Genomic DNA, 27681 nt, shown 5'->3' on the forward strand with positions numbered 1-27681 from the left:
TTCATCTGTGAGCTGATCTTATCCAAGGACCGAGACATCTTGAAGATAATAGTGTAGTTGTACATGGCAAAGGATAAGTACAGCTGGATGTCATCTGCATACTACTGGAACATGACCATCAGTTATCTCAGAGGTTTCATGTAGATGTGGAATAGGACCAGAAATAGAACTGATATTTGTGGAACTATTCAGGTGAGAGGTTTGTTGGTGGAGGGACATGTCCAAAGAGTAATGGCAAACTTCTCCTCCACCACCAGACAGCTCACCTGTGGACTTTTCCCTGTAGTCCTCCCTGCAGACATCTATCACCAATCTCAAGTGGAACTGCAGTATCTCACAGTCAGCAGCATTAAATGTTGCAGAGAAGTCCAGAGAATAGATGTCTGTCCTCTATCAACAGAAAGAGATCATCCATCAGTGCCACTAAATCTGTTTCTGTCCCATATCCTGGCTTGAAAACAGATTGCAATGTTATACAATGGGACTTCTTGAAAAGTAAAGCAATAGTGTGAAGTAAGGGTAACAGAATGTGGCCCTAAGGAGAAGTGGTATATGATATAATGGTCTCTATCTGTCCACCCCATTTTAAGCTTATGGGTGCTAGGAATTGTCAGAAACATCAATAATAATGTGAAGATTCTGTTTATTTCTGTTGTAAATGTTTTATTTTTTTCTTTCATCTGATTGAGCAATAACTTCTTTGTCAGTAATTTAAGCAAAACAGGCTAGAATCTTTTTTAAGCTCAAAAAGGTATTTTGTTGTAAATTAACTGAGATATCAGACTTCACTGTCATTCAAATTAACACAGTTCATTTGATATATGTAGAATAGCTAAAAGTTGCTTGGTTAAAGATGCATGCAACTTCTGAAACTGATTAAGTCTGTGCTGTTTTAAAAATGTAACATCTGCATTTTTATTAATAACCTTTTGGGAAAGGAAAAACAATATGTATTTTACAGTGAAGAGAACGGTGATCTACATCCTGTCCCTTTATGTGGAACTTCTTATTACCCATTCTCCATGGTTCAATAGAATATACTGTTAGTAGAAATTCCCATAATTCTATTCTAAATTTTGCTTCTTTGTGCATATCCTAGGCATTGTCCAAGCATGAAACATCTAATCTGTGGCAAACAATGATGGATGGTTTTCCATTAATTTATAATGAGACATTTTTAAAGTGCCTGTTCTGTTTTTTGTTTTTTATTCTTCTCTCTCTCTCTCTCTCTCTCTCTCTCTTTTTATTGGGGGAGTTGTTTGTTTAAACTTCATGTTTTACTAGGATTTTCTGGAAAAAAGTCAATGTTCTTTAAGAAAAAAACTGTTAAATGAAGGGCAAAAGAACAAACAAAATTGATTCTATGATGATTCATCTGCAACAGACATGTATTATAAAAGGATTTGGATTAGAAATAAATAGATCACAAAGTCTCTCTCGCATACTTTTTCTACCATCCTCCCTTTTTTCACCCACCTTATTTCTCTGTCTATTCTAGTTTTAAATTTTAACCCATAGGAAGTCTAACTGAGACCAACAGGTCCAAATACTACTCAAAATTGCAACTGTGAAGAAGGGGCGGGGGGGGGGGGGGAAGGACAGTACTTGATTTCAGCACAATTCAGATGCAATATCATCAAGAAATGCCCACTGAAATTCTAGCAGGTAGGAAATATAGCTGATTACTTGTTTCAAATTGTTGTTCTTACTTCTAGATGCACATGTCAAAACAGGGAAGTGGTGACAATGAAAAGGGCATGTCCAACCAAAGAAATCCTAGCCATGTGTCTTCACTGACATAGGAGAGATGAGCTCTTTCCTCTGGCTCTTCTCTTCATCCACTCCCAGAAACCTACCATTTCATCATCAACTTCCAGCTATTCTGCTCCCTTGCACATCTTCATCTGCTCTCTTTCTTCCGATACCTTTCCTTCTAACCTGCCTCTTGAAACATGATATCATATCTCCAACCTTGGGGGGAAAAGAAACCTTTGTTGACCTAATCTGTTTCTCCAAACACCAATCCCAGACTCCCTTCATTCAATCACCTCAGTTCCTTGGGTAAGTAGTAAGGTAGTTGAGTCTAAGCTCTCATTTTCCTTTCTTATAGTTTTCTCTGACATATTCCAGTCCAGATTTTGTCCAGCAAGAGTCAACAACTCTTCTTTCCAACGTAAATCTATTTTATTCCCATTCTTTTACATTTTTTCCTCTGGCTTTCATACAGCATATTCCTTCTTCTCCTCCCTGAGTTTCCATGACTCTGGATCTTTCCTATTCTTTTACCCCTTGACCTTCTGTCTCTGTCCCAAAGTCCTCTCCTTTTCTCAGACTAAGATCTCTCTAGCTTGTGTCACCAGTTACAACTACTGCTTCAATGCTGATGGCTGACAGATCTCTTCTTTCACCCCAGCCTCCAAACCACTTTCCATTCACAAATCTTTACTTGTCTCCATCATTCCCACCTATATATTGCAACATGACCTTGAAATCACTGGGTCAGATGCTTGGCCCAGAGAAAGTAAGAGACACAAAGGGGGCATAAAACAAGTATAAAAGGGTATCTGGGGATTCACGTATAGTAGCAAAGCTTCAACTCACTCAATCAACTCCTCTCCATGTAGGGAGCAGAATGGGATTGGGGTTACATTGCTATATGTTTCAGCAATCCTGGTTTGGAAGAACAGTGTCTAACGGATTGTTCCAGACCATGTAATTTAGAGCAGACTGGGATTATTCTAGCATACTTATGATGATGCTCTCCGCTATCCAAGCTCCTAGGATCAGGAGAGATGAAAGGAGAGCTCATAACTAATTTTACTTCCTGTGCCCAACTCAGCTTTGCCAAGAGAAATTAAGATAATTATATTTATATTTATAATTATATTTAAGATTAAACTTATCTTCCTATGGTGGCTAGGAATAATTTCTGAGGGAGGATTATACATTCACATAGATACACCTCAAAGCAAAAAGAAAAGGATCTATGATTCTATGATAATTGAAATCATGGTAATGTAAAGAACCAATAAGGAAGTGGCAGAAATCTGATTAGGTTAATTGTTAGTATTAATGTTAATTAGTGTTAGAATACATTATAAAAGGAGGTTTCAGAGTAGCAGCCGTGTTAGTCTGTATTCGCAAAAAGAAAAGGAGTACTCGTGGCACCTTACAGACTAACAAATTTATTTGAGCATAAGCTTTCGTGAGCTGTATGAAAGCTTATGCTCAAATAAATTTGTTAGTCTCTAAGGTGCCACAAGTACTCCCTTTCTTTTTGCGAAACACAGACTAACACGGCTGCTACTCTGAAACCTCAAATCAAGTTGCTCTCAGAAGTTATCCCTATCAACCATGTATGTTGGCCATGTAAAAGAAAACTTTTCCAGTGTGAATAAGGTACCTTGACTTGCAAAAAGTCCATACCATGTCTTGTTTGTTTAATTGTTGTGTTTTACTAAATAACTATGTTTGTGTAAAGACATCACAGTGCTTTCAGACAACTGTTGAGTGAATGACAAAATGTGCTCTAGAATCATCAAAATGTTAGTGACTGTTTAGTACACATCATTGAGATGGGAAGGGGAGATGCACTTCGCCTAGAGGAGCTGGTGGTACATACTGAAATATGACAGGTAGCAGAGCATGTATTTCCAGTGATATGCAAGAGGATGTGAAGTACTGCAAAATAAAAACAAAACAATGCTTCTTGTAGCCATGGTCTACACTGGGGGAGGGGGAAATCGATCTAAGTTATGCAACTTCAGCTATGTGACTAACGTAGCTGAAGTCGACGTACTTAGATTAACTCACCGTGGTGTCTTCTCTGTGGTAAATCGACTGCTGCCACTCTCCCATTGACTCTGCCTGCACCTCTCATGGTGCTGGAGTACAGGAGTCGACAGGAGAGCACTTGGGGATCAATTTATCGCGTCTAGACTACATGAGATAAATCGATCCCCGCTGGATCGATCGCTGCCCACCAATCTGGCGGATAGTGAAGACATACCCTTAGTGTAACTTTGGAAATCTCCTTCCTAACCACATAAGTGTTTTGAAGACAGACCAAGAACAAAACTTGCACAGGACTGTGTACTAATATAAAAACAGGCAAACTTCACTAAATAAGCAGCAAATCAAAAGTAAAGGCCAGTCAGAGGCACAACAGCCAAATCATAAAACGGTCCCGGTGACAGCTCTGCAACAGCCAGAGGAAGAGCTGGCCAAGGAGCACAAAAGAAGTGCCAGCAAAAAAGCCAGATGCTGTTGGCAAAAAAAGTGTTCCACAGTTTGATTTCTGGGACAAATAAGTGCCCTGTAGATGCCTTTCTACAGCTAAAGCTGTGGACTGCTTGTGGGGAAGACAAAATGGGTAGAAGAAAGGCAAAAGTATAAAGCAATGCCAGTAGCAACAGAAGGCAGTCTGAACTCAGCATTCAAATTACATCCATACCCCAATTTATTTTTAAATACCATGATGCTATGAAAAATCCAGTTGTTTGAAAATAAGCATATCTTAGGCATGCAACTTATGACCATAAATATGTACTCTTAGAATAAGAGAAATGTATGGTGAATCTTTATATAACACCCACCCACACCCACGTCATATATATATAAAAAAATATAAGGAGGCAGCTAAGCATATGTTTAGCGAAGGAAATGATCTGAACAGTTCTTCCAGAAGAGGAGGAAAACCATTGTTTGCAAACTTATTGTGAAAACATCACAATTAAGGCCATAATAACAAGACAGGACAAGAAGGTCTTACAGATTTTGTGAACTCTTATTTACTATCTCATCAGAAGAAATGATTCTGTCAATTTGAAATCATTGTCTATTAGTCTCAGGTTGTTTGTGAAAAAACTACAGGAGTTCAATATGGGAAGGGCAGAAAACTTTGTTTGACAGAGCTGTGATTGAAATGATGATGTGTTCATACTTTGAGAGGGAAAGTTCCTCCTATGTGGGTTCCAGGTACGTTTAGATTAATTAATAATTTCTCTCTCATGGTTCTGGTGTGTCAATTAATGATTTTATTGATCTTAGTTGTCTTTGATGTCTTACGCTTCGTTGGATCAGGCTGATATCTTTCAATAGTGTTGTAAGAGTGCCAATATATAATAAGGTTTTAGGCTATTCACGGTGCAACCTAGCAGTTGTAATAGTTGTAGTAATTATGAGTAGGGCGGAAGAAAAATGAAATTGTGAATATAATTGTATGCGTAAGTGCCATGCACTCATGTTATTTTAACAGTTTCTCAACATTGATTAGAATTGGGAATGAAAAATAGTAGTAACAATGCTAGTTTATTTGGATGATTATTTCTGTAATCCTAAGAATAAAGGGCATGATTCAACATCGTACCTAAGCATGAGTGCGCCTTTAACCACATGAGGTGTCCAACTGAAGTAATGCATGTGCTTAAACAGTATGCTGAATCAAGGCTTTAAGAACTTGTAGGCAATTATTCCACCATTTTCTCCAAGGAAGTTTACAGATTTGGGGCCTAATTAGAAAGAAAACACAGCCCAACAATTCTAATATTTTGCTTGGAGAACAATTATAGATCCTTAAATAAAATTTGTAAGGCTGTCAGCCATGTTTAAGAAAATTATATGAATAAATAACACTTAGCATGTATACAGCAAAACAGATTTAGTTTAGGCAGTATGCCTTTAGCAGATCTAGGGTAATATTTTCAGAGAACCTATGGACCCTAAGACCCACTTTGAAAGGTGATTTAGGCACTTAGGTACCTAAATCACATTGAAAGTCAATGAGGCTCCTAATTCACTGAGGTAATTTTGAAAAATGTACCTGTAATGTATTAATGAGGATACATGTATACCTCTGCTGTCCGCTGCACAGAATGTCTGACCTGGCCAAGTGTGTATCATGAGCCCTAATGCTGCTGCAAACAAAGGGCTTCTGTAGACTAACCCACCAGATTGGTGGGCAGCGATCGATCCAGCGGGGGTCAATTTATCATGTCTAGTATAAATGTGATAAATCGACGGCTGAGCACTCTCCTGTTGACTCTGGTACTCCACCAGAATGAGAAGCGCAAGTAGAGTAGACAGGAGAGTGTCAACTGTTGACTTACCGCAGTGAAGACATGGTGGTAAGTAGATCTAAGTATGTCGACTTCAGCTATGCTATTCATGTAGCTGAAGTTGAGTATTTAAGATTGACCCCACACAGTAGTGTAGAGAAGCCCAAAGGATTTCATAATTCAACCCAAGAGATAGGGACCAGTGATTTTGGCTACAATTCCATTCCAGTTTACAACCATGAAGTTTGGGAAAGACTGCAGTACATTGAGGACCATGAAGTATGTATCTGCCACAAATTGGTACATGACTAATGGATTCAAACTCTGACAAAGGGCAAGTATTGTCCAACTTAAGATTAATATCGACTGTGTACACGTACTACTTCCCTCTACTGGGCCGATCACCAAAAATTGCTAAACTGTATTGGCCAGTGACTTGAGGGTGGCATAACAATATACACTTGAAAAGATGTAACAGTCCACAGAGCAGAGATCAGCTGAACACCTAAAGAGTTGGCCAGTGTGTTGCATGTTCCTGGGAAATCCAAATTAGCTGGGTATTTGGATGGCAACTTACCAGTATTCACAGAAAATATTAGATGTCGTATTTTCACTCACATGGTTCCCTCTACTAAGCAGCATTGAGGGGAGCACATGGGGATTTGTCAGAAAAGGGACTGAGAGGGTGTCTGGAGGGAATAAATGACTATGTAGCTAACAATCCCACTACCGGAAGAGCAAACAACATCATGATATGGGAGTGCTTGGAACAGAAGAGAGGAATTGAGAGCTGTGAATATCCCTTTTATTAGGCAATCTCAAGGTTTCAGCTGTTGTTCTTTTGAAGCCCAGTCCCATGCCATTCCTTCCACCCAGCTAGGTGAAACACCTCACCTGGGAGATGGAGCAGTGCATTATTTTGCAACAACAGATGAAGACGTTTGTCACACTAAGCACCCCTATATTTACACCCTACACACTATTGTAATAATCTCTGTACAAAATATGCCTTGTGGGGAACCATTTGAAAGCTAATAACTCATTGATCTTTAGTATTCTTGAATGATGTATGGATGTGATTGATATTAACGGTTATGAATATATACTGGAATTATCATTAAAATGTGTCCAAGCCAGACATTTCAGGAGGAGCTGTTGAACAAGTCTATTCTAAACAAGGAAAAATGTGTTTTCCTCAATTTACATATAAGCAGTAAACAGACCCCTCAAGCTAACAAGGGGTGGAAGCAAACCCCACACTAACAAGTGGAAGAGAAGACAACATGGCATCTACACCCAGCAGGAGAGAGAAGCTTGGTCTGGGTTTTACTTTTCAGAAGAATCCATTTCAAAGGTTTATTGATCTATAAATACAGGGGCAAGGGGGTGTCCTCAACCTCAAGAGATAAGCAATTGATTCAACTGATTGTACACAATATTACTGTATTATGAGAGTGTACAGAGTGAGGACTTTTCAGAAAGCTAATGACATACTGGTGATTAATATAATTGTGAAACATATGTATGTACACTATGTAAGGAATTATGGATACTCACTGATATTAGGCTGTACAGTCTGCCCAGACAGGAGAGAATGTCACAGTTATCTGCCTGTCTACTATGTAAATTAAGTCTGGTAGTATCAGAAACAATGGAAGCTCCATTAACACAGAAATCACAGAGGGGGATGGGAAGTCCAAAGGATGGGAAGAAGAAAATGAGGTAACCCTGCATCTGGAAACAAGTTCATTGAACTTTGGAAGATATAAGCAGGATAGAAGTCATTTTTGCATCCATCACTAGAAAGACACAAGAGGCCAGAGCTCTTGCAAGTTGAGAAAGATGGTTTCTTCAACCAAGGGAGTTTAAAGTCTCTGGAAATGAATATGGGTGAGAAACTTGCTTAGGTAATAATCTTTCACCTAAGATGACAAGGGAAGCTATCACCCTGTTCTTTTGTGGAAGGACCTGATTGATAGAAAAATCAGCCAAGGTTGTGAACAATGACTGGTGAGAGAAACCATCTGGACCAAAGCTTGTATCTTGGTAGATTAAGTTTTAGACTTCTAGAAACACACTTTTTTTTTACTCTTAACTCTTTCTATCTTCATTTCTTATACTTGAATACTTGTACATTTTGTTAATAAAATGTATTTAACTTTTACCATAAATCAACTCAGCTCTGTGTTTAAAAGCAAGGGTATTTTTACCTCAAATTAAGTTAATAAATTGTGATGTGTTTGCGTGTCTTTTGAGGAAAACGCAACCATATTATTTCTCTGAACTGCCCAGGAGAGAGATGGGCATTGCAGAGCACATGGTTTTGGGAAAATTTAGGACTAGGCATGTATTGGGGTCACCCTGCAAATAGTAACCAAGGCTGATGGAAGCCAGAGTGGGGCTGTAGACAGACTGTTGCAGTCTGAGCTGCTGACCCAGCACAAAGACACTCATGTTGTGACCTGCATGCTGGTAGGTGGGTTGCGAGAGTCCCAGACTGGAAGCTACAACAGCAAAGCATCATGAGGTACCCAAGGTTACAGGACAGGCAGTGACAGAACTCCTGACTGGCCTGAATTGCACCCCAGAATGTGACAACATTTTCACTTTATTTTTCCCTATTAGAAAGCTTTTTGTGGCCAGAGGAACCCAAAGGCCTTTATTAGGATATGATGTTATTTGGGTAGAATACTGTGAGGTATTTCAGAAAAGATGGTACAGTTGGAATCAGTGACAAATAGTATTTGCAATTTTCAAGGATCCATCTGGCTGTAAAAGCCTGGAAGCATAATTTAGAGTTTATGATCTACTGAGGATTAGAATGAAGGACTTAGTAGTAGAAACAACAAATAAATGTCAGGCTTTTTGAAATTATCCTTTGTCATCTCCTGAAATTGGGGTGGGATGGAGTAAAAAACAAACAAACATTTTCCTTGGTCCATAAACTGAACAGCTCTTTTTGTATAGGAAATTAAAAATAACCCCAGAGGATTCAAGTTTATTAATTTAGTAAACTTCCTTATTTTAAAATGCTCAACTATTAATATGTATTTTATAAAAGTGTATGTGCTCGGGGAATTTGTAATCAAGTAGCTGATGAACTTTTGCACTGTCAGCAGCAATGACATGTCAATAGCAATGGAATCAGAAAAATGAGAGGCTTCACTCCAAGAATATTTGCGGATCATTTCATATTTACAGTGAAAGGCTTGGTACAAACTTTAATTATCCTAAGTATATAGAAAGATTATCAGAGAGGTTTTTAACAAAAGTGCAACCTTTCTTGGTGATGGTTTGAACTGCTGCCTCTCAGGTGAGTGCCCTACCCACTGGGCTATGAGAGATTCTAATGCAGGGAGTTCCTCAATCTCTCCTGCTGAACCTGATGCATTGTGGACACATAAAGATTCATTGGTGCCAGTGAGAGAGCAAGAGAGGACACAGGCATGAAAATTATGCTATAGCTTAGTGGTTAGAGCAGTCACGCAGGATCTAGTCTGCTCCAATGACTCTAATTATTTATCATCCTTCTACACACACACACACACACACACACACACACAGGTTTTCTGTGACCTCACCTGAGGGGTTAGATCCAGTAGACTTGTTCAGACGGTGCCTACAGGATGAGGCCCTGCATGCAATTTAGGCAGCCAAACACCCATCTTCTCCTGATTTATGAATCTCTCTGGCATTTAGGTGGGAGATAGATATCCAGATAACTAGAGGTATGCTCAGAGGCAAAAATATAGGTGGCTAGTAGACTTTTACTGCAATAACTTAGGCGGTGAGTTTAGGTGCCTACAGTTTTCAGCAGGAGTTTGTGCATTGTAGTGGTCCAACACTGGGATTTAGTTGCCTAATGCAGTGACTTGGGTGCCTATATCCTTTTGTACACCCACACCTATGTGTGTGAACTGTGATGTTTGTTTAATATTTTAAACTCCTTCTGTCTATCTTTCTATTTTATGCAATGTGCCATGCACATTGTCAGTGTACAACAAATAATAAAATTGTACATCACAATTCTCTTATGTTGTATACTTTCCAGCATCCAAGTCTATATCTGTTTGAATTAACATCCAAAGACCATGTTAGTATTGATATAATGAAAAATGAAGCCAACACTGGCTTTAGCAGTGAGTAACAAATACTGATCGCAAGTGACAACCGTTTTAACAGTGACAAGTGATGGATTTTACAAATGAAAGATATATTGGATTAGATTGAAATAAAGATTTGAAGCTGATTCATATTTTTTTCTGTTAAAAAACAGTACTGTTCTCTTCATCAGATCCTGACCGTCTCTCTTATTTTGGCTGTAACTAATGGTCAGGCTAAAATGTTACTTTGTCATCTTCATCCACAAGGTAGTAGCAGTGTTATAACCTTAGAGACCTGTCCATGTTACTTAGAATAAATGTGCCCCACCCCCACTGCCTCTATCCCCCAAACTTCTGCCGCTAAGGGGCACATACGGTAGAAAGAGATTCCATATTTTCTTTGATGAGCTGCAGTTCCTGACTGGATTACCTGCTAAGGGTTTTCAATTGATTCATTTGTTTCACTTGCCATCTGCAATTAATTACTGCTGCTGATTTCAAATGAATACATCAGTACTTGTAGCACTGTATCCATAACAGAAGTTGTTGTTCATTTCTGTGCAGTAATTTGAAATTCACCAAGTACAGGTGTAAATGAATAACTGGGAGCATTAGTGTGTCATTGCAGAAAGTTAATCATTTAGGGAGGAAGAGGGAGATGCTTACCTGTAGCTATTGAACAGATCTGTACAGGTGCCATTGTTTTTGCATGGCTCTGAGTTACATTCATTGGATTCATATTCACAAAATGTTCCTTCCCATCCAGGCAGGCAGATACACTGGTAGCTCTGTAATGGATTATAAAAATAAATAATCTCAACGTCCATTTTCATCTCGTTGAGTACATTTGTAATAGGAGTAATTGCTGGCTGTTGTGCCTTCTTGGTCTTTGAACAAGTGCATTAGTCTGTTTCCTAGTTTTGAAGCTTCAGAGCATCAAAAACATAATGATGCTTTTGGCCCGATAGTAAGCTGAAAAAAGGATTACATAAAATATGTAAGTTATACTATTTAATAAATATATTTTGCTGTATCAGTCAGTATTACATTCTAAAACATATAAACATAGGTAAGCAGGTGTGAGGCCTGTAGATCTGTCAACACCTTAAATGGTACATTAGCAATGTAATTGTGCAGCATCTAGTTGATTAGCATGAGGAAAACAGTCAAAGTATATAGCCCAGACACTGGGTAATGACTAAAGAATGTATAAAGAAATTGACTGAAATGACTAAAGAAAATATAAGCCTTGCCAGCATTTTCATGCCAATATTAAAAATAATAATCAACATGAGGTATGAATACAGAATCTGTCACTGGTTGAACTGCATAAAATATTTAATCATTGTGCATATTCATCTCTAAATGACAGATGTCACAGGACAGTTCCATTCACCTGCAAGGCAATTATACCGAAGCATAAACCACCCCACATTTCTGGTCATCATTTCACAGTTATTTATTGATTGGAATCTGTATGCAAGGGGAAAGGTCCCATAAAAGTGAAAATCAAAATAAAGTATGTTTTTGTTGCCTACATTGTCTATAAAGAAAAAAGCTTGAGAACATCTGTTGAATGGAATATTAATTTGAGATGTGCTGCAAGGCAAGCACTTCTCTTCTCCAGTGTCTCAGCTCACTTGTTTTGGCCAGGTGATTGCTATCTTGCAAAATTTCCCTTCTTTCTACCAAAAGTTAGGAAAACAGGACAAAGATGGCTAGTGTGAATTATTTCAGTGCTTGCTAAACTGTGAGTTGGGTCTTGAGATGTATGAGATTAACTTTTGTATGTACAGTAAAAGATTGTGTAATCTGCTCCTCCAGTTATAAACATCTAAACTGAGCAATCACAAAGTGAAAACATTGGGTCAAAACTCTCAAAAATATGGGTTGGGCAGCATTATTTTTTCATCTTCAAAGGACTGCCTGTTTTGTTGAAGCCATAGACACAAATTACAGATTGACAAAGAGGGGAAGGGAAAGGGCTTAGAAGTAATGAAGTTTCTCACAACAAATCCATCAGAAAATAGTGACAGTTGTTGGGTCGAATTCAAACCTGCTGTAACTGCACTTAAAACATCACCAGGCATGAGCATGGCAATTGTCTTTTGATCAACTAAAACTTCAAATATTATCGTGTATATATTCTACTGCAATTAAGCAAGGCCAACCATAGATTTTGAGAAACACTTAGTGAAGTATTGTCTGCAGGGCCCATCCAACTCCCTCATGCACAGACCTTGAACAAGATAGGGCAGCAGACACACAACCGCAGGACAGCAGATTGGGAACTATGAAAGACACTATGGCTGGTGAGTCCTGTGTATATGGTGAGGAGCCTTAAAATGTGGACCATAAGCCAAAGAGGTTGCATGGGACTAAGGCAACCATTGCTATTATTAGTGTAGTAGCACAAGGAGTTTATTATAGATCCTAAGGAGAGGGGAGAAAACAAAAGAGATATATCCCCCATATACTTTGTCCTTTGGCCTGTATCCATCTCCTGAATGTGTTGGGAAAGTTCTATTCCTGGTGGATAATCACTAGTTATGAAAAATTAAGTTCCAGATTTTTTTTTAAATGTATCTGATATTCAGGTTACTACCATTGTTCTCCTGAACTCTCTATTGATAATCAGATGTGAACCTGAATCCCTAAGAAGAGAGAGCAGACTTGGCAGAAATAGTGGATGTGAAGGCAGCAGCAGCAAACAGATATAAATATAGAGAGACAAAAAGTTTGAGATGTTCTTTTTTGTTTGGTTGGTTGGTTTTATTTTGTTTTGTTTATGGTAGGAAGAGATTGATGGGTCAAGAGAACTCTGTAGAGGCAGACAATTTTCAGGGGATTTTGCCACAGCAAAGGAAGAAGAAAATCTTTTTGGACAGCCTGCACTTTTATTTATCACATGTGTTAATGTTTTCCATTATGTATGTTCCCACATCCCACTGGCCATTTAAATATTTTAATGTTTTGGAGGTTGCTTTAGATTCCTTCCCATCTCCACATATTTATAAGTGCCATAATAACTGTTATGACTCAGAGAAAGATACTATGTTCTGAAAACACAAACTCAAAGGATGAAAAAATATTAGTCAAAAACACACCAAGAAATCTGTGCAAGGCTTCGGAACAGTTATTCTCAGTTCAGGTTTGCACATACTCCAGGCATTAAAGACAACAATATACTAACTTTGCAACTGACTTATCTAGGACAGGTTAAACAGATTGTCAAAAATAATATGCGGGAGCCAGCAACTGAGTTTAAGAATCAGTGGTTTATCCTTAAACATTACTAAAAACATATGTACCATTAATATCTATCAGCTGTTGGAAATTTCTCATTTGACATTTCACTTTTGACCATGGTAGGTTGTAATGCAAAACACAAGAGATAAATGTTTTTACCACAATATGACAACTCCTGCAAAAAACAGTTGACACTTTTGACAATTTTGGCTAATCTCTCTTTGCCTCAGTACCACATCTGAGGCACAGAGAAGTTACTGCCAATATTGCCCAATGTTTCAACTAATTGTCTTGGCTTGATTTTTTAGAGTACTTCTCATTTTAACAGCACTTTTTCATGTACAAATAACACCTCCAATTTGACTTTTGTCACAGCAGGGTGTGCACAGCATGTCTACAAATTAGCCCTCAGGTGTGTCACATTAAACATCTGTGAAAGAGTAACTTATCAGCCTTGTGGCAAGGAGTGACACTGAAGGGTTTCACTCTGTAGGCCTTGTCTGCTAGGGTCCCCTTTTGCCTGGTTACTTGACCCTCCAGTAGGTTAGCTTTGATTTCACCACTTTTGAGGTAAACCAGGGTTTTCACCCAGGAGTACCAGGCCCTCATGTAAGAGCTAAATTTTATAATTGTACCATAAGAATTGATGTAAACTCTGATTTCATTCTGCCAGCCACCCTTTTTGAATAACAGAAAGTAATAACCATCTGAGACTGGGATCCTGTTTCGCATATTCATTACAATTAGGACCTGTTATAAAGTTTAGTTAATAAGAGACACGATTTTGTAGTGTGTCTATGTTAATTAGATTAAAGGAATGTTGAAGGCCTGAGCCACAATGTAAACTATTTTTGATCACAAGACTTTGTGAAGTTTAAATTGTGCCTTCTCTGTGAGAGACTGTGTGAATGAGGGATGCATGCATCAGGAAAAGATAAGGTGTGAAGGCCAATGTTAACCAGATGGTCAAGAAAGGAGGGGCGAAGATGCCTAAGGAGACTTATCTACACCAGAGAACCATCAGTGTGCATCCATGACTGAGGGAAGACAAATTCATGACCCTGAGGTAAAGGCTGGCACCCCTAAAGACGAGTGATTAAATACAGGATGACCCTCTCGGAGGTGTTTTGGAATGTTTACATCAAAAGATACACCGATTAAGGAATAACATGTCACAAACTGACACAGCAAATCTATAGACTTCAACAGAGACAAAGAACTATAAGAACAGGGAGCTTTGTCATGGGATTTTAGATTTGTCTTGCCACTACTCCAGGAGCATCGGATCGCAACCGACAAAGCCTGGCTCCCCTCTGCGACCAATCTGGCTGGCCACTAGATTGATCCAAAAAGCAAAGGAGTACTTGTGGCACCTTAGAAACTAACCAATTTATTTGAGCATAAGCTTTCATGAGCTACAGCTCACTTCATTGGATGCATTGATTGATTGATTGATTTATTGATCCAGACTCTGGACTGGTAACTGTAAACATCGACTGGTGGGACTGTGTGTATGTGTGTGTGACTGAAAAGCATATGCTAACTGTTGTGTTTTCAATAAATACGGCATATTTGCCTTCATTCCTATAAAAGATCCCGTGTGCTTTGTATATCATAACACCCACATCTGCTTGATGTTCCTGTTCCAAGCCCAGTAGTCCTTCTGGCCTCAAGTCTCTGAAGAGTCACTGCAATGTAGGCCAAACAGCATCATTCAGAACTGGTACAGCCCAAAGGCAGTAGAATTTCTCTATTATCCTAAGACCCAGGGGTTTGGGTCTGTGATCACTTTGTAACCAATTGGTTAGGATATTATTCTCAAGCCTCCCCAGGAAAGGGGAGGAAGGGGTTGTGGGGGGGGGGGGATATTTTAGGGAAACAGGAACTCCAAGTGGTCTTTTTCCTGAATCTTTGTCTAACTCACTTGGTGGTGGCCGTAGTACCCATCAAAGGACAAGGAAGGATTTGTGCCTTGGGGAAGTTTTTAACCTAAGGCTGGTAGAAATAAGCTTAGGGAGTCTTTCATGCGAGTCCCCACATCTGTACCCTAGAGTTCAGTGGGGAGGGAACCCTGACAATATCAATGCAGCAAAGTGACAGGATAAACTAAACAGAATTCTTCTATTTGCTCTTAAAAACAGAAAAAGCTAGCCTAGTGCCCTAGTGGTAGTGCTTTATACCACCAGGAAGAAGATTTGGGTTTGATTCCTGACACTAACAGAGGCTGGTAGTTCTTCCCTGGGAAAAGGAAATGAAAAGGCTGATGTTTTGATCAACATGAAACAACTGATTAAGGAATCTGTTGATATACTTCAAAGGAAAATCTTCTCTTGCTCAAGTAGAAGTATTGTGGCTGCAACCTAGCACTTTGATGGTGGAGTGGGTAGCTACAGTGTGAAAGAGAGAGACTTCAGGAAGGAATTCTACATGCTGGAGACCTTCCATTACCTTGCACCTTGTGTCGTCATTATACTTATGCAAAGTGAGTAAACTCCTACCATTCTTATTTGATAGTGATTTTTTGCCAGCTTTGCACAGGTAAATGACTGCACAAGATGCAGTGCAGCAGAGAATCAGGTCCATAATATAAAAATACTGTTAGTCATAGCCTTCTGAGACCTGGAGCTTCTCGGTTATTAATGGAAACATTGCTCCAAATTTCCAAACCTGAGTGCCTAATGATATGCAGACAAATCCTTATTTAGGCACTTAAATAAGTGGCATGGCTCTCAGAGATGCTATATGCCTGCAGCTCCCATTGACTTTAATGGACTTCGAGAGTGCTTACATTTCTGAAAATCAGGCCACATATTTAAGTTCTTGGATATGGATTTAGAGGTTTATATTTTGTCATTCAGATTTGAACATAGTCAAGAACATCTGACCTGAAACCAGAAGAAAGAGAGCCTTTCCCAAAATAGCACTTTAGGGGTAAAATTCTGGCTCTGAGGGGCCAGGATTTCACCCTAGGAACCTAACCAGAGTACACAGTATTGCCTAAAATAACAAAATTGGGTATTTACAACATGTGATAAATAAAGTGGTGGGGTACCTCCCTTTGATGGACACCCAGCCAGACAGTTAGCGGTAAAATCCCTCTTGGTAGTTGTTCTCTGCTTGCTTTACCTGTAAAGAGTTAACTAGCCCACAGGTAAAAGAAAAGGAGTGGACACCTGACCAAAAGAGCCAATGGGAAGGCTAGAACTTTTTTAAATGGGAAAGACACTTTCTCTTTGTCTGTTGATGGGGCAGCAATGCTATAAGCAGGGATGCTGTGTAAGGCTGGAACCAGGTATAAAATTTCATCTTCCATACCTAGAAGAAATTATTGGACAGGGCATGTTTAAAAAGACACCATTAGGTGTGTAGTGAATGAGGCACAAGACTTCAGAAAGAGAAATGGTTTTGTATCCATTTCTATATTTCTACCTCCTTTTATTTTTGCAGCTATATGCACAAAATAAATATAATGCACACTGCACCATGGTTAAGTTAAATGGAGTGATAACTGTGTATCTGCAAATCAGCACTTTTTAATGGTCTCAAAGGAACAAGATAATTGTCCTCTGCAGCAGGTGAAAAATAGCAAAATTATTTCACAGAGAGTATAGCCTTTAGTGTACAATATGCATAGCACAGTAGTTTTGCATTGCAATTATGAGAACAACAGCTTTGCTTAATGTAGGCAAATGACAATCTAATGTAGCAAGGATCAAACATTGTCACCAGTTCTATCTCCCATATACATACCTAAAACCTCACGTGCACACTTGTGTATCTTCATCCAATTAACTATGTAGCTGGTAAGAAAGTTTAATTTCTTACTATTAGCATATTTTTCCTCTTTGACAACATTAAAAAAAGAGGAATTCTTCATTTACAAACCTGTGTTACTGGAAAATGGCAGCTGAACATCTGGCAAACAGAAACTACAACACAAAAGATTCATCACACACACAACAAGAATCCAAATTATGAATACATTAAATCTTCACACCTATGCTTCTGAAGAGAGAGTTTAAAACCAACTCAATTACCATAATAATATGGATTCAAGTTCTGACTTCAGTTACACGTGTAGGCTCACTGATGTCAGTGGGTGTAAGTAAAGGCAAAATTTGACCCTATGATTAGAACCTAATATGTGCTGGTCAGAATATAGGTTTGGTCCCTCCCCCCCCCATACCCCCATAGACACAGACCGAAAATTTCAACAACACACTATATTTGTTGTTTGCTACAACGATTTACATAGAAAATTTTGACTTTTTGACAAAATATCAAAAAATGAAATATTTTGCCTGAAAACAGAAATATTTAAGCCAAAACCTGAAATATTTCAGTTCATAATCCTATATTCATGCCACGGGTGCCTTATGCTCCCATTTTCCTCTATGGTTTGGGCTCCTGAGCCAGACTAGGTCTCTAATGAAGCACGCTCTTGGCGAAAGGAGAGGGCGTGCCCTAGGAGTCTCTGGATGTGGTACTTACTGAGAGAGCCCAACCCTTAGAGTGGGAGAAGGTATCCAAATTACAACTTCAATGAGGCACCATTTTGAATTTAAATATTTTGATTTTTTTTTATGAGATAGAGACATTTTATGCAGAAATCACATGCTTTTTGTGGAAAAAATCATTTTGTCAAAAACACAGTTTTCCATTGAAATATTTTTAATGGAACATTTTCAATCAGCACTAATAGCCATAATCTTATCCTGTGTATCTGAATAACTGTTGATAAGTCAGGGCTTCTGTCCAGCTGCCAAATGACTCATTGCGCCAGCCACAGTCTCTTTGAGCATTTTTATTATCCAACTTAAACAAAACAGGTCCACAGCTCACCCTTCACATCTCGGGCTCTCCCTGCTTCCCCTCCCAGGGGATTCTGGCAGTCTTGCTACTCCTGCTTCTTGCTACTGACTCACTCTCCCTCTGCCGTTTCCTTGTCACTGCTAATCCTCTTCCCTTCCAGCTTGTCCTCACTGAAACTCCCCCTGTCTCATGATAGCCAAGGTGCAGTCCCATGCTCTCCATTAGTCCAACTGGGTGCACCTGGTCTGCCACAGAGTACCTGGACTTACTTCAGTTACATACTGGCATACTTCCTCCCACGCATTTTCAGAAAAGCCTGCCCCTTTCACAGGCCTTACCTGAGAGAGATCCATCCTTATTCTGGGACCACAGTCCAAACTGGATCCCTGTACACATCACCCAAACGTCTTCCATACCAAACCAAAATATTCCCACAGCATGTTATACAAGAACACACCATAAAAATTCACATGCATTAGAGAGGGTTCCCCAAGTTGCCCACAGTCCCTAAAGCCAGCCTTATGATCCATACCCTCAGTTGGGCACTATCCACATCACCTCGTTATCTTCTCTGACTTTTACCAATGAGTTTTTCAGTCTGTAGCTGCTCCAGATCTCCTTGCAGTTGGCTCATCTCATAGAGCAGCTCACTCATCTCTTGGAGTTCTTTTTGTATGCTCTTGATCTGTGTTTCAAAACCTACTCTCTCATCCTCCAGGAGCTCAATCTTGCTGGCCTTTGACCCCTGACCTAAACTTGGAAGATTTATGCTTATGTTTAAACTATAGTCCGTGTGCTTAAAAAGATGCCATTATTAAAGCTGTTTTGCAATTAGGGAGGAACAAATGTATGGAAATAGTCTCAAACAGATTTGAAGCCCAATGGAGCTAAGCAATTAGCATAAGTGCTTGACTGAGGGTCAGACATTTTAGCAATATGTATTTTATAATATACACGTATCCTGAACATGAACACACTCAGCTTGCAATAACAGAATTTAGGGTGGGGTTGGTCTGTATAACTATGGAGGAAAACCTCATTTATGTATCAAAACCATTGTGAAACATATTGATGCAAATAGCTCATGACAACACTTGGAACCCTAATTATGATCCCCTGGAATAACAAACATGGGCAAGAGGCCAAGACCAAATCAAATATAGTTCTGGCTATGTGGGGGTAGAAGGACAAAATGTTATAAAAGATGATGAGACCAACCTCTAGTTGGGTACACAAGGATGACAAGATGTGGAAAATTGAACACCATGCCCACTTATAGGATTGATCCACTTGCTGTTCCTAATGTCATCTCTTCTAATTCTGGGGATGTCAATAATGTTGACTATGCACAAGATAGTGGGGATTGTCTTAGTACATGTATCTGTCTTTTCTGCAGGTACTTTTATACTTGTATTCATTTGAAAAAGTCTTCATGTCTCTATGTGACTTACCAGTCTCACTTCTATAATTAATTTTATGTAAACAGCTCAAGTAAAGAACTTGTGATTAGTACTTGTGCATTTTGCACCCAAATTGATCAAAAGGCTACAGTCTGAAACTCTTGCTTTTCTTTTGGTCACTCTTTATGTTTCTGAATCAGCTGTCTGTCCTCTTCTCCTGCAGCATTCTCACCCTGCTATCTGTCTACTAAAGAGATTAGGCCCTTCACATCCACACACACTGATTCACATGATAAATAAACATTGATTGTCAGAACAGCACCATCCATTTTTTTCCTGCAGCCTCCATGCTTGTGCCCTTTTCATAGACACTGTTCCTCTGAGGCCCTGTCTGGATCATTGCTGCAAACTGATCAGCCTGAGGCCTTCCCGATGTCCCTGCTATCTAGTATTTTGCCTCTATCAAGAGCTTCCAGGCTCTTACCCACTCCCCCACCCCCCAGCAAGATCCGTGGACCTAAGCCCAGAAGCATTCCTGACCTGAGTCAGACTGATTTCTGTGTGGATGGAAGCAGGCCTCAGGCTTACATCTGAGTGAGAGTCCAGGTTTAGTGTAAGGTGTAGACATACCCTAAGAGGCTAGAACATGGGTGGGCAACCTGAGCCTGAGAAGGAGCCAGAATCTACCAATGTGCATTGCCAAAGAGCCACAGTAATACGTCAGCAGCGCCCCCGCACCCGCCCATCAGCTCCCCACCCCTGCTTCTAGCACTTCCCACCCACCGGCAGGTCTGCCGATCAGTGCTTCCCCCTCCCCCCTTGCATCTCCTAATCAGCTGTTTTATGGCATGCAGGAGGCTCTGGCGGGGGAGGAGCGAGGGCATGGCAGGCTCAAGAGAGGGGGTGGGAAGAGGTGAAGTGGGGGCAGGGACTGTGGCAGAGCCGGGGTTGAGCAGTGAGCACCCCCCAGCACATTGGAAAGTTGGTGCCTGTAGCTCCAGCCCCAAAGTCGGTGCCTATACAAGAAGCCACATATTAACTTCTGAAGAGCCGCACATGGCTCCGGAGCCACAGGTTGGTCATCCCTGGGCAAGAACATGGACAAGGCTGAAAGGTAACTGCTAAGTCATAGGCAATGCTGACCCCAGATTGCCTTAGAGGGCTATCCAGCCTGTGACAGTACCATAGAAATGAGAGTCCAAGACAATATATTGTATATATTAAACAGTTTTAAATCTCACTGAGTTTCTAACATCAATTGTGTCACATTTTGTTCTTTCTGATGGCATTTTCTGTGGATCAAAACTTTAAAGATCTTCTTTTAAATGGGAATTGCTTTTAGCAGTGATCTAGATGAAAAAAAAATGATTCAATGAATAAAAAGGCCAGATTAAAATGCCAATTTTTCATTACTATGACAAAGTGAAGTCAGGTTTTAATAACACCACAGATAAATTTAGCAGCTTGTAAAAAGCATCAGGAAGCTTCTTCATCTTCAGCTATCCTAAAATCTTAATGTAAAGTTTTCTTTAGAAATCATGCTGTCAGGAAGAGCTGCATAGAAAGATGTTCTAGAAAACAGGATGAATAGCACTCTTACAGTATTAAATTATTTATCTATTCTCTGCTTTGATATAAAAACAATGGACTGGATTGTATTCTTGCTTGATACTTCATTTACTCTTAGGAAACAGTCTTTTCTTCAGTTGAGAACTGGCTAATTTCCAAAGATTTTGCAAGGGACCAAGAGGCCTCTGTGCCAGGGAGGAGGGAAGATTTCTTGAGTGAAGGATGGAGGAAATCCCAAATTAACCCGTCTCCTCCTCCTCCATATCTTGGTCTGCATTCCTTCTGTGCCTCCCCTCCCCTCAAATTCCTGAATCCTCATCTTTAGTTTGGCAGTCAGACATAGGAACACACATCATGCCAGATGGTCTGGCTGGTAGAAAAGGAACACTTTTTGAAAGAACTGACATGGATCTGAGAACATGGATAGTATAACACTCAAATTAGTTAGAGAGGTATGAGAGTTTCTTTTAGATGAGAAATACATAGGAAGCAACAGTGGAAGATGTGGGACTCCAAAGGGTGAGGGATAGAGTAGGTACTGGATACTGAAGATGAGTTTAGCAGCGCAGAAAAGTCAAGATAAAGTCTAAATGAAAGAATTAAACTGTTCATTTCAAAATCACTTCTTTAAAAGTCTTCAATTTTATCACTAAAATGTGTTGCTAAAATTTATGGTTGGAATGATTAGCTGCAAATATTCATGTTGCCCTAAAATTTAAAGTATCTTGTGGTTTTTCTTATTTGTGCTGCTCCAGTATGGGTCACAGAGCCTATGTATTTGGTGCACATCAAATAGAAGACACTAAGAATTCCACACAATTTTAGAAGTAAAATTACCTTTGTTCATCTCAATACCCATTTACAGAAGCCCAGACAATATTATGGATGTTCAAACACTCGTTTAATCCCAGTTCTTATTTATACATCTTTCCTCCAGCCAAGGTACATTGAAAATTCTAATGGTATGTTCCTTTCTCTTCTTCTAAGTCTAGTATATATTTATGCACCAAAAATAATTATACATTCATTACATATTATATGTTAATTAATCATCAAAAATTATCTTTCATGTATTCAAACCTTCAGAAAGGTTGATAGGTGAAGCAGTGAACATTTTTAATAAGCCGATCTCTCCAGCCTCTAGATCATTTATTAGCTAAATTAGGAAGAAGCAGCACATTTAAAATCAGCTAATATAGCCAAAATTTGATCAATTTTAATTAGTTTAGTTTTGTTTTGCATGGGAACCTTTAGTTTCATCTGCATATATTAATTATAATTATTAAGCATATGCATAGGGCTCAATGATTTTTCTATTGCCCTTCCTCCCTCAGAACAAAACAAGATTTACATTTTCAAAAGCATCCACTTTGTGTTTGTGTCCAATCTAAAACACCTTGGATTTCAAATTCAGAGGTGTTGCATACCCACAACTCTAATTACAGTATATTTTGAGTTCTTGATACAATAATTTAAAGAATAATATTTTATTCGTATTATAATCATACCCAGAGATGTCAATCAAGTTTGGGGACCCATTTAAGAACATGTTAGTACAGGGAAACCAATAATTAAATAAATACCCAGTAGCCCCCTGAAATGGTTCACACTTAACATGATTGAGACATGTCAACCATGCAACATGACTACTAATGCTATATGAATACTGTGAAAAGAGCACTTCAGTTTTCTGGGTTCTCAGTGTAGAACATTTCATAAGCACTAAATTTGTTGAAAGAAAAAAGCTACAGAGGCAGCAATTTACGGCTCTTGGGACCGTAGTAGGTTTTTTTCTGGGCACTGTTTGAGTGCATTTTATTTAGAGAGATGTTGACAGTTGAAGGGATGAGGTTTCTATTTGAAAATTCAAAATGGGATAATGTGCGTTATTCAGGAAAGAATGTAGAGGAACATTTATTTCTCTAGAAAGTTGAGTATGCAAGACTTTATGGTATTTGATAAGATGAAAAACAGTAATTAAAGGGAAATATAGCTTCAAAGTAATGACATTCAAAAGTCTTAACAGTTTTACAACAATAAAGATCTTTAAGCTTGTGCTAAATAAGGGCATTAAAAAGACAACAGGAAACAGTTAAGAACAACCATAAAACACAGCTATGGAAGAAATGAAAATGTTTAAAACTTGCTATTCAAGTTTAGGAATGAAGCGCCACACTTTCTGGAATGAGCAGAATTTGGTTGGTGGATTTTGTTTAATCAGGAATACAATTCTGAATAAAATATTCAGACAAGTTTAACACAGATACATTGGTGATACAGACTAACATGGCTACCACTCTGAAACAGATACATTAGGTTTACTTTTATGTCCTATTAATCAACATTGCAGTTTGAAATCTGACATTCTAATTAATGATTGATTACTGTTGAGTTTACTGTTTCTTGAGCTTTAACATTTATTCTATTTATGCTCTTCTCCCCTTTTTTCTCCTAGATGGCTAGCCAGGAAACATGTCAACGATGTCAGCTTCAAGGTGACAGGTACTGAATAGCAAAGGAAAACTAATGAAAAATAATGGCCTTAAGCTATGTGTGCAAAATAAACCAAATAACTAGTTGAAATACAAAGGACATTTTGAATATCAGCCTTTGATCAGTATATCTGGTTTGACCTTTAGCTCAGTTGTTCAATGAATAGTTAAAGGTCATAAACAAGTTTCAGTTAAGCAGGAATACACCCAAGAATTTAGTGCTCCCAGAAGCATGACCCAAGCTTTCAGTTTGTTCCCAGATTTCAGACAAGAGCTCTGTGATAATCTGGAAGAACATTCTAGGTATTGAAGTATCAAGCTTAGAACATCACTTCAAAATTCTTATGTCTGGCATTGCCACAATCAGATGTTTAACATGATGCAGGAAGAAGTAGCAAAAGTATTGTACATGTGACCCATTTCTCATACAACAGGAGGTAGCTGTACCTTCAACTAAGGCCTTGTCTACACTATGGGCTCTACAGCAGCAGAGGCTGAGTGCTGTAGCCAGGCCACTGTAATGCCTTAAGCTATGTGGGAAAAATAAATAAAATAACTAGTTGAAATACAAAGGACATTTTGCATATCAGCCTTTGATTATTGTAATGCTGCAACATAGATGCTTCCCCCAGCAACAGAAGGGTGTTTTTTTTCTCCCCAATCTATGTAGGTAATCTACCTCCCCAAATTATGGTAGTTGGGTTGACATATGCCTACACCAGGTCAGTTCAACAAATTGTTCCTGCCCCTGAGCTCCGTAACTACGTCAGCCTAACTTTTAAGTGGAGATCAGACCTAAGACCTGAACCAAATCCAGTCTATGAGCTGTTCCTAATGCCATGTCTCTGCACTTCATCAATCAGTCTCCAAACAGAAACACTGCAAAAAATGTTGTTCTTGCCACATTACAAGCTCAGAGAAAGTATCAGGGATCTTATTAGACATCCAGTTCTGATGAGATTTTAGCCCAAAACAATCCTGAGAAGCATAAAAACTTTTCATATGTCAAAATAATATATGGCCTGTAAAACACCTATCACACACTTAATGCACTGAGGCCAATATTTGTACACACTTAATGTATTGAGGCCAAACCCCGCCACCCAAAGTTAGGCACCTAATTTCATACTGAGGTACCTACATGAATGATATTCAAAGACAATAGAAATAGGGGTTGGGAGTGTTAAATATTAATACATATACTAACTTTAGCACTTAGGTTTGAAAATGTAACCAGTATATACTCAAGTTGAAGCAACTGTTTCCCATTTAGCTAAGTAGCTCAACTTTAAAAAAATGGCTATACAGTTCATGATGACCACCATTATGCATGTCTTTAAAATAAGGTTTCATTTTATATCCCTACTTCAAACTTACGGCCCTTTCTGATGGCTATTTTTGAACAGCAGCAGATGTACAGGGCCTTGCAAATCACTTTCCAGTGGAGGAAAAATCAGTAAGCAATCTGGGTAGATTCTAAGGGTAATTTATTTGATTTACGTATATTAGCCCAGTCCTAGAACTGTGCTTTTTCAGGAATCTCAGCCCAGCTCCTATGACTGGTTCCCAAGGAACAATTGTACCTCAAGAATTGATTCCAATCAGAGATTAAGGCAGACAAATTCTCTTGCTGCTCACACAGCTCTGAGTTACTACAGAGAATTCTTTCCCAGGTGTCTGGTTGGTGGGTCTTACCCACATGTTCAGAGTCTAACTGATCACCATATTTGGAGTCAAAAGAAATTTCCCCCAGGTCAGATAGGCAAAAAATCCGCATGGTCTCTGCCTTTCTTTACAGCTTGCGTCACTTGCTGGTTTGAACTAGAGTAAACTAGAGTGTGTTAGTCTTTAAATCAAGAATTGAAGAATTTAGCCAGAGGTTATGGGCCTATTGCTGGAGCGGGTGGGTGAGTTTTTGTGGTCTGTGATGTGCAGGAGGTCAGACTAGATGATCATGATAATCCCTTCTGGACTTAAAGTTTATGAGTCTACAAACTCCTTCTACCCAGAACCTTGCATAACCAAAATTAACAACTTGCAGCATGTCTTCAAGATTTAACATTTGCTTCTCATACTAAGGAAAGGAATTTGGAAGACTATACGTAACAGTGCCACCTGGTGACATCTGACATTACAAGGTGATAAAATCTCATATTGGTTTTCTGAATGTAAAGTGATTTTCATGGAGGCAAGAAGGAATTCACAACCACTGTGTATGGCATAACAATTGGCATTGTTGGCTGGGTCAGTTAAAAAGTGACAGAACCCTAATTCAGTCTGCTAAATAAAATTATTAATGAAAGTTGACAAAAGTTGGAGACAAATACACTGGTACAAACCGTATTGTCTAACTCAAATTAACTGTGCTGAAAGGTCTTGAAGGCTCTGGGTAAAGTCACTAGTTAATGTGATAACAAGCTAAACAATTCTAGAAATATGAGGAACTGTTTATAGCTGAAATCACAGAAATGCATTTTGATTGGTTCATGTTAATAAGATGAGGCTGCCACCTCTTCTTGCACATGGTTTATCTGGGGGGTCACTAAATGGGTACAGGAGAACACATGGGCACTAGAAGGAGCCAGCTTTACCATGATGGCGTCCACCCTCACCATCTCTACAACCTCCAGGGTCCACCAAGACATTACTGGCAGTCTTCATCATCCAGATTGGATGTGAGAAAGGGAACGGATGACATTGTCACTCCAATTATGAATGACTAAATTCTGAATCACACCCATGAGACACTAGGGTTTCTGCTGTCATCAGTTTCCTCATGTGTTAATCTCCTTCTCCACCTTATTCTCTCTCTTCTTTTCTTCTTAACCGAGAACAGAAGTTTGGTGGAGCTGGACAGACATCTTCAACTTTTTTAACACTGCTGTGAGTCTGTAACCAAAAAGGTAGCTAAAAGTAATCCCTTAAGCAGCCTGACATTGGTAGAAGCTTGCCAAGTCTCAGAATGGCTGATAAAACTATGTGTAATGCCCATGTTTCTCAAGCAGCAAAGCTGGAAGCAAACATCAGCATCAGAGACAGAAGCAGCAAATTCTACCTTTGCAGTTCTTTTCTTTCGCCATTTGTATGTGTTTGTCTCATTTTGTCAAAAAGGAACTAGGACTGAACTCCAGTAACACAAGCAAAAACAGCTTCAGACCATTAACTTTTTTTCTCTCCCCGCCCCCAGAAGGATAATTAATGTCTTAAAACACAACTAAGCAGGGGCTCCCCTAAAAAAATTCTATGCAGCTAAAGTGAAAGGGAATATGAAATACTTCACAATAAAAACTTTCTTTAATATTTGTTTCTAGTGTTGTTGTAACCATGTTGGCAAAAAAGAGGGGTTAGTAAATTACAGATTGTTGTATTAAGCTATAAATCCAGCATCTTTATTACGATCATGATTTTTAGTGTCTAGCAAAGTTATGAATTTAAGCTCCCATGCGTGGCTTTTGAAAGGGTTGTGCAAGTTTCCTTTAAGGATGAGGACTGAGAGTCAGATATGGAGTGGTTGTGTTGTGAAAAGAGTTCACCCATAAGTGATATGGTGTTTTTGTCTTTTATCAATTTTCTGTGAAAGTTCATTCAAGGGCATAGTAGTGATTGTCTAGTTTCACACACAAGGTTGTTATTGGGCTGTTTATTAGGGTGTCATCCCCAAAGGACAATCATCTATAACCTTCTGACCACTACATACAATTCTAAATATGCTGAACAACTCTGCAGAAGGTTTTCAGAAAAACTGAGGAACCATCTCTTGCACCTTAAATACTCCAGAAGGGGGCCCTCTCAAACAAGAAATCATCATTAGTCCCACACACTGTATGGAAAAAAAATAAAATCAGGAAACCTACCTACGGATCATACAATAAACCCAACACAACTATCAAACACCTGATGATAACCATCCAACACAAAAACAAAAAGTGGAACCAACTACAACAACTCCACGACCCACCAACACCACCTCCAGGAGAAATCATGGCACCAGGACTCACCA

The 27681-nt window shown here is 39.1% G+C and overlaps 1 protein-coding gene across 1 annotated transcript in view; it reads right to left on the bottom strand.

The window, feature by feature from the left end:
• Positions 1-27681, bottom strand: part of EYS (eyes shut homolog) — a 1269973-nt gene that overhangs the window by 914499 nt on the left and 327793 nt on the right. The window contains exon 11 of the mRNA XM_075126509.1: positions 10826-10947. Within this exon, the coding sequence (XP_074982610.1) occupies positions 10826-10947 (122 nt within the window). The remainder of the gene's footprint in view (positions 1-10825; positions 10948-27681) is intronic.

Source organism: Caretta caretta, chromosome 3, assembly GCF_965140235.1.
Source record: "Caretta caretta isolate rCarCar2 chromosome 3, rCarCar1.hap1, whole genome shotgun sequence".
Classification (NCBI taxonomy): Eukaryota; Metazoa; Chordata; order Testudines; family Cheloniidae; genus Caretta; species Caretta caretta.